General features: G+C 37.9%; 1 protein-coding gene and 1 non-coding gene across 3 annotated transcripts in view; one reads left to right on the top strand and one right to left on the bottom strand.

Moving 5' to 3' along the window:
* The window catches only part of LOC8053742 (vacuolar protein sorting-associated protein 51 homolog), a 32,136-nt gene extending 27,907 nt beyond the window's left edge, over positions 1–4,229 (top strand). For both annotated transcript variants that reach the window (XM_029973952.4, XM_029973953.4), the window contains exon 19: positions 11–4,229. In XM_029973952.4, the coding sequence (XP_029829812.1) occupies positions 11–40 (30 nt within the window). In that variant the 3' untranslated portion in view covers positions 41–4,229. The remainder of the gene's footprint in view (positions 1–10) is intronic.
* A 3,145-nt stretch (positions 4,230–7,374) lies between these two features.
* On the bottom strand, positions 7,375–7,448 carry Trnai-aau. Its single transcript has one exon. It is a non-coding gene; the product is annotated as a tRNA-Ile (tRNA).
* Positions 7,449–8,264: the final 816 nt, after the last annotated feature.

Below are 8,264 nucleotides of genomic sequence, written 5' to 3' on the forward strand. Positions count from 1 at the left end.
TTTGGCACAGGTCGTGGAGGTTATCTGCGAGAGGGGTTAACAGCTGCCTCCTTGCTTCAGTCTGTCTGGGGCTTTAGAACAGTCAAAGAAAATTATGCTTACTATACCTAACTTTTCTTTGTGGTATTTCTGCTTTGTGCCTTGATTGGCATAAAGGTTCATCCCGTCACTAACACTTTTTTTTTTTTTTTTTTCTTGATGTAGATAATCTACCCCCTTTCAGTGTCTCGTCCTCAAAGCAGAATCTTGGTGTTAGCTCACATTTAAAAGGGTGTCGGACTAACAGCAAAGTCTGGAAGGCATTTACAAGAATTTACGCCGATAAATGTGTGAAGCTTCGTACTGCGTAGCGGAGTGCTGATTAGATGTCCAGACTCTTATGTGTTTAAGAAGAGTACCAGTGTCACTAATTCTAAACAAACTGTAAAATACCTGAATGTGAAGTGCAGATATGGTGTCAGACAGGTGCGACCTTGTGTAACTAGTGATTGGCCTTTTTTTTTATTATCATTAATATTTGCAGGTAACTGATTGCATACAGTTTGAAACACATTGTGAGCATAATGAATGGCATTGAAGCAAACTTACGGAGCTGCGCTGTCGACCTTGGCAGGTGAATGGCACACACCTGGGGCCATTTATTTTTCTGACGGCTCTGACTAGAGGGAAAATATTTTAATTGTTTTCTGTCATTCGATCACGTTGTTTCCTATTAGAGCATAATTCCTTTTGCCATTCACGTCTCCATACCAATATGGAAACAAATTCTTCTCTTTTCTCTAAGGGTAAGTCGCCAGAATGTTTTACTGCATAGTACCATGTTTCTCAACACATGCACTAAGCTGAGGAAATTCTTAAATGGACAAACTACTTTTTTAATCAAGCTTGGATATATTGCATAAATAAAAACCTTGAAGTTTTCTGCTGAGACAGAAAGTGCTCTTATATTCAGCCATTGTCAGCTGCCAGTGCCTTACTTACCTTATTGCAGCAGTGAATGCATTTTTAAAATTTGTGCAGCATAGGCCAAGTTGTGCTTCATTATTGGATACAAAAAAAAAAAAAAAAAGTAACAATTAGGAGCTTAGTTATAGCGGGAAGATGCATGTCGATGAACAGCGCGTCGCTAGGGAGTTTAATAATTCCTTTTGTCTGTGTACAGTGTTGATAACTCTGTCTTCCCATCATTCACCTATAACAATCACGGGATTAGTGACCTAGTAGTCTCTACAGAAGGGATCCTTGACAGCCTTCTATGGCTAGACATTAGAAAGTCGTGTGGCCAGGATGGAATTCTTAATGCTTTCCTAAAAAGGTATTTCATTTCATTTCATTTCATTTATTATCCCTTAAAGGCCCCCATAAGGGGGAGGCAATACAAAGAAGCACACAAGTAGAACTTTTATACAATAAAAACAAAAAACAAAACATAGAAACAAGATGTGGCTGAGCACTGGCCATAGGTAGGAGCATCGCACTGATTACATATTAAATATAGACGATACAGCATGTCTGAAGAGGTCGGGGTCACTGATGAACACTACATGGTCCGGTAGATTGTTCCACTCTATTATGGCAAGGGGAAGAAATGAGCTGTTAAAGGTGACAGTGGAACCATGGATGCGACGAACACTAAGGGAGAAAGTCGTCGGGATGAACGATGCGGTTCTAACAGTAGAGACTGTCTGAGTAGAGGGTGGTAATAAAAAATCTTCTGGAAAAGACAGATGCGTGATATTCTTCAGCGAGAAATGAGAGTGGGGAGGCATAAGGAAGCCTTCATGGCCGACACACTGGCAGTGCATTCATAATTAGAAAGAATGAATCGGGCAGCACGATTCTGAATAGATTCTAATTTGTTGGGCGTAGGTGCCGAATGGTGTTCCACGTTTCTTTACGTGATTCACTCTTGCAGTTCAAAAAAAGGTCAGGTGCCACAAGATTGGAAAGTAGCCAAAGTAGTGCCTATATGTAAGAGTGTTTCCAATTAGACCAGTGTTGTCGTTGAGTCCATGTAGCAAGGTTCTTGAACATTTCATTTTCAAGCCCATCATAACACTTCTAGACTCTATGGCGTTTCTAATAGATGAACAGCTCGGGTTCTTTAGAGTGTGCTGGACAGGGACACAACTTCTCCACACGGTTCATAATTTTGCTACAGTAATTGATAATAATGATCAAGTCAATGCTGTTTTCTTAGATTTCGCGAAGGCGTTCGACAGGGTTTTATATTGCAAGTTATTGCATAAGCTGAAGCAGGTATTATAAAATAATTTTTCTTGAAATGGTTAGACTCTTACTTCTGTGTCTGTGGGCAATGCAGAATCCATTGAATTACCCATTCTGTCTGGAGTATCCCAGGGCTCGGTACTCGCACCATTGCTCTTTTTATTTTTTACCAACAATCTAATAGTAGATAAACCCTCGATACAGTGTAGATTTTTCGCAGATGACTGTATACTCTTTTCCAAAATAGCCTGCATTTGTGTTTAGATGATAGCCTTCAAATTATTTTTTTCTAGTGTCAAAAGTTTCAAATGGACTTGGACGTTAAGAAATGCGTGCAAATGGCAATAATGCTGAAAAAGGTACTGCGTTTTTCCCCCTACACTATCAACTCCAAAGCTTTAGCTGTAGTCAATAAATACAAGTATCTAGGCGTAACGATTACTTTTAAGCCAAACTTTTTACTTTGGAGAAGTTATTGCCAAAGCGTCTAGAAAGCTGTGGTCTCTGCGGAAGACCATGATACACTGCACTCCTGAAACGAAGCTAACGGCGTATAAATCCCTAATCCGTCCTTTGCTAGATTATGCCGACGTCTTATGGAACCCTCATTCACAATCATATACAGTTGAACCTCGATCTAACGAACCCCGATCTAACAAAATGCATGATTTAACGAAATTGTTTTCGTCTCCCTATCTTGCTTCGATTGAACACATTGTATTTTATCTCTCGATTTAGTGAAGTACTTTTGTGCCACAGTTTCGATTTAACAAAGTCTTCGTAAATTGCACAAACACAAATCAACGGCTTTTGCGAGAAAAAAAATTTAACTGAAACTAACCTTATTGTTGAAAACTAAACATAAAAATGTGTGATCATTATCTTTTTCACAAAATAAAAAAGTACACACCGGTGATGGCGGTGGTGATGAAGAAGATGAGTAGCCTCATAGCCTCTGCCTCTCCTGGAAAAAAAAGAAAAGTCCACCATAACATGCACCTACGCCCAACAAACTAGAGCTCTTGCGCATCTGCAACAACAAATATTTTGTGCCTCGTGTGTTGTGTTGGTAGTGGTTGTGTTTTTCTTGGAACACCGAGTGGTGCACCGCGCAAAAGGAAAGTCCTGTCGCTCGACATCAAGATGAAAGTAATCGCTGTGGTGCATTGGTTTCGTTTTGCTTTCTGACTGCACGCTGTCCTGCGGTGCTAGGCACTGCTCCCATAACCATACAAAGTGAGGGTCGATGAACTGCATTCTTCCATTTGTTGCCACATTTTGTAGTGGAATTTTTTTTTTTTTTGTAAATGCTCACTTGCAAGATGTGGGGCAACTGGAGGGTTTTTGGAGCCTGGAAGACTAATTGCGATGCTAAAAAACAAAAAACCTCGGTACAACGAAATTCGCGATTCAACGAAATTTTCAGCTCAAAAGATGACTTTGTTAAATCGAGGTTCAACTCTATAGACCTGTTGGAGGGGTTAAAAAAAATTCTTAGTTTCATTTATAATTCATGCAGCAAAGAATCCCATGTTTCACCATTGTATGGTGCATCTAAACTGCCTGAGTTGACATGTTGAAGGAAAGTAAAGTGCTTAAAATTTTTACATAGCATAATACATAACAAAACTTGTTTAAAGTTTGATGACTATCTTCACTGTAATGTGAACCATGAAGCATGACAAAACATGAGAAACTGATTCATGAGTTTCGTTGCGGGAAAGACATTTTAAATTTTTTTTTTTTTTTGCGTACCGTTCGCGATTGGAACGAGTTGCCCCACAGCTGACAGATATTGTCTCTTTAGCTACATTTTCTGGTGCAATTGATGAACTTTCCTTCATTACAATGAACTCCAAGGACTGAACTGCTAACTCGTTTTACTGAATGTTTTTGTGTATATAATTGTTTTGCTGACATTTTTTATTGTCTTGCCTACACCATGCATTGGCCTTCAAGAGTTGGCTGGCAGTATCTTCAAAATAAATAATTAAACGGTTCTTTCGAGCTTAACGTTTATTAATGATTCAAGTAACACCCCTCCACGATTCAAGACTGCTGGAAGCTGTAAAAAAGAAATTGGACAACATTTTTGGTTCCAGACATTCAATCAAATGTTGTTTCATTGAATGCCATTTCATTAAGTGGACATGTCATTAAACACTTTTATTGAATTATTTGACACCACTTCATCATTTGTTCTACCACATTTAGTCGCATTATATTGTTATTAGCTTTGCTACTGCTAAACCTAAACAATGACTTTTGACTTTCTTGAAGCTGTTATCAAGAAAAATAATTACTCGTCACTTACCTGAATGGAAACGTTTACTGTGGGTTCAAAGTGTATGTTGCATTGCTAATAACAACAATGGACAGGGGACGTGGTCTACTGAAAATGCTCACAGGAAATGTCAAAATAATTATCTAGGCAGCATAATGCAAATAATAAAAAAGATTACCAAGAATGTTTAAGAAAAAAATGTTTGCATCAATAGGTTTGAGTAAAATCTTTTCTGCTGTCTCCATATCCTACACTAAAATGTATGTAAGATAGCATGAAACGTGCAGACAATGTCTTCTAAAATAAAGAAATGGTTTTATTTAGAAAAAATAGACATCTTTCGGTAAAAATATAGGGTTTACATTCTCGCAATGTGATGTCCTTTGGATGTCCTAATGTTCTTGTAAATGACCTTTGAATGTCCGCAGGACTTCCCCAGAACGTTAGGACATCCTAAGGACATTCAAAGAACTAAGTGTGCTACTTGGGTTTGCTGAAAAAAGATATTCCGTAAAATACAGCTCAAGTAACAATTTCTGTAAAAAAAGCAAAAAAAAAAAAAAAAAAACTTGTTTGTAGAAAACCTTGTGGTTTGCTAAATAAACAGTAAATAAACTCATTTGTAAAAACACACTACTCATGCTGCTTTTATGAGATTGTGTAATAAAGAAACAATAAACAAGGTAACAGCCCAAGGTTAATTGGTTTATTTCATCAAAGGTGTTGGAACCCAGTTTAGCCTTGTACAGACTTTAGAATGTAAGTTAAGGTGCAGGAGAGAAACAGGTTTATAAAAGTGGCAACTTGGTACTCGGCATGAATATAGAGAAAACAGTTTAATGTAAGATGATAATTTTACTTCGGATACGCAAATTTCACTGTGCAAGGGCTTCATAGTCGGTTTCAGCTGCTCTTGCTGGGGTGGCTTTCGACTTACACCCATAGCCTTACGTACGCGCAACAAGTCTCGACAACAATTTCTTTCATACTGCTCAGGAAGGTGAACTTCATAACTGTTAGTTTTGTATGAAATTTTCAAGGCACGTTCATACACTCTAAGAAAAAAAGCCCGTGCGTCTACTTTCCTGCACAACACTCGGAGAGCCAATCACCGCAACTTACGGAGTCGGCTCAGCGAATGATGATGCCGATTCGTTGAGCTGCCTCCGTAAGTTGCGGTGATTGGCTCTTCGAGTGTTGTGCGGGAAAGTAGACGCACGGGCTTTTTTTAGAGTGTAGCTAGGAAAGAGGATGACATGCGAAGTTTTACGTTTATAAATATATCCTTCAAAGAGTTAAATAAAAGTACACCAAATAAACACCGCGCCCCCTGAAAAAAATTGTTGTTTAAAAGAAATAATGATAATGGTCAGTTCTCTTAGTGAAACAGTATGACAGCCGAGTCACGTGGCCGTGGAAAGAAATGACGGAAATTATACCATTTTTAATAAAAACAAAATGAAAGGAAGTTTTTTTTTTGTTTGTTTTTTTGCATCCATTAGGTTGAAGATATTGCAGCTTTTTATAACAAAAAAAAAAAACGAAAATGCAGTACGTAAGCTTACAGTCGCGTTTCTTGCAAAGTTTCATTATCAAATGGTAGTTTTCCAGAACCAAGATTTAATGTCAAAAAGTGAAACTGAGATAAACGTTAGAAAGTCTAAAAAGCCGCAGTTTAGATGGTATGGCATGACGGAAACAAATTAGTTACAGGAGTTAAACTTTCTGACATCCACCAGGATTTTTGAAGGCTGATAAGAGTACTTCATAAAAATGTGAGTTAAAAAAAAAAAAAAAAAATAAGGTAGTGCTGTTTTAGCAGGCTGGGTGGGGAATACATCCATAGACAAACCATATTTTAAGGATTTTCAGACAGATCGTGCTTCTCATTCACATAAAAGAAAATCTGAAAGTTTGTCTTTTTACTGAAAGACCTGGAACAGACAACTTATGGGAAAACAATTGCCACGCATTTTCTGTTAAATATATAATATGTCATTTTTTTTTAAGCTTTACAGATTTGTTTAAAAAAAAGGCGTGAACGTCACACGTATGCTGTTTGTGCAGGTAAGTTATACGGCCTGGTGGATATTATGTGGGTGGCTAATCTTTGCGAAAAGTCGACTAATTAAAATTCGTTCATCAACTCTTTTTAGAACGACTTGAATCTTATGGGAAACTCGGGGGCTTGCCAAAGTTACCACTCGTGAAGCAGGCGCAAAGGTGTCGGAATGCGATAATTAGATTACATAGCGTTCCGCCACTGCTAGCTTTGCGCCTGCTGCACCAGTGGTAACTGGTGCGCCCCCGAGGTTCCCACGAGTTTCAAGTCGGTTCTAAAAAAAAGTTGATTTAGTGGTTTTCGATGACGCCCAGTGAGTTTTAATTGGAGCCACATGTCTATTTTCACTAATTAAAAAGTTAGAAAATAAATATAATTAGCCGACTTATCGTAAAGATTAACCACCCACATAATATCCCCCTGGCCGTATAACTCACCTGCACAAACCGCATAAGAGTAACTTCCACGGCTTTCTTTAAACAAGTTTAAAAAAAAAAAAAAAAAGTTGTGTGTCTGTGCGTGTGCGTGCGTGTTAAAGGTCGGTCTGTATGCGAACTCGCCAAGTCGGTATTTAGCAGTAAGAGATTTCTCAGACCCTATCAATAAAAAAAAAAAAAAAAAAAAAAAAAAAAAAAAAATATATTAATAATAATAATAATAATAATAATAATAATCGAAAGTATGGGACTTTACGGTCGCATTCCATTCCTTGTTCGGACAACAAACGAACAAAACTGAATGAATGAAACGTACGAAGACTGCCAAAAAGTAAAACTTCATGAAAGAAAATTAAAAGAAGTGGCCTGCACAGGGATCGAACCTGTGACCTTCGCGTTATTAGCACGACGCTCTAACCGACTGAGCTAGCAGGCCAGGCGATGCTAATGGTTCCATGGCTAGAATAACTTCATTTAATGGGGTATTTTTGCGAAGACTCAAAAATCCTAAAACTTAGGGCGTTTGAATAAAAAAGAAACTGTCTTCGGGAACAAACTACCAGCCACGACGGATGTCAGGAATTGCCAAAAACGTTCTAATTAACTAGCTAATTTAAAATTTGTTAATTATTTTTTTAACTAGGGGAGCTAGACATGTGGCTCCAATTAAAGAGTTCCTGAGCGTTATAGAAAACCACTCAATCAGTCATTTTCAGAAAGTCATTGAGCGCGCGAGAAGAGTAGTGGCGCACTAAAGTTATCACTCCTGGAGCAGGTACAAGGCTGGGGCTAGATAAGAGGCGGGAAAATCGCGCGGGCGCCTTACCGCATGTGTCGCGGAGGCATGTTTGGGGATTTTTACAAAGATTGGATCGACGAATAATAAATATTAGTTGGAATGTCGTTTTACCGACTTGCATATATATATATATATATATATATATATATATATATATATATATATATATATATATATATATATATATATATATATCGAAGTTCTCTTTTGAATACTTTGAGAGTGAGAGTGGTTCAAAAACGCCACACACGAAAATCGTCAAATCCCACCATTGGCATTTGCTCTTTTTTGGCATATTTAGAGGCTTAAAGCTCGAAACCAAGGCAAATACCTCTACCGGAATGTATTCTGGCTAAAAGAAGGGTGTGAAGAAAACGCGACGCGAAAAAAAGAAAAAAAAATTAAAAATGATTTTTTTTTTTTTTATACAGCGTGCTGAAATTGAACGAAAAG

The sequence above is a fragment of the Ixodes scapularis genome, unplaced genomic scaffold (genome assembly GCF_016920785.2).
Source record: "Ixodes scapularis isolate PalLabHiFi unplaced genomic scaffold, ASM1692078v2 PGA_scaffold9__187_contigs__length_104089568, whole genome shotgun sequence".
Lineage (NCBI taxonomy): Eukaryota > Metazoa > Arthropoda > Arachnida > Ixodida > Ixodidae > Ixodes > Ixodes scapularis.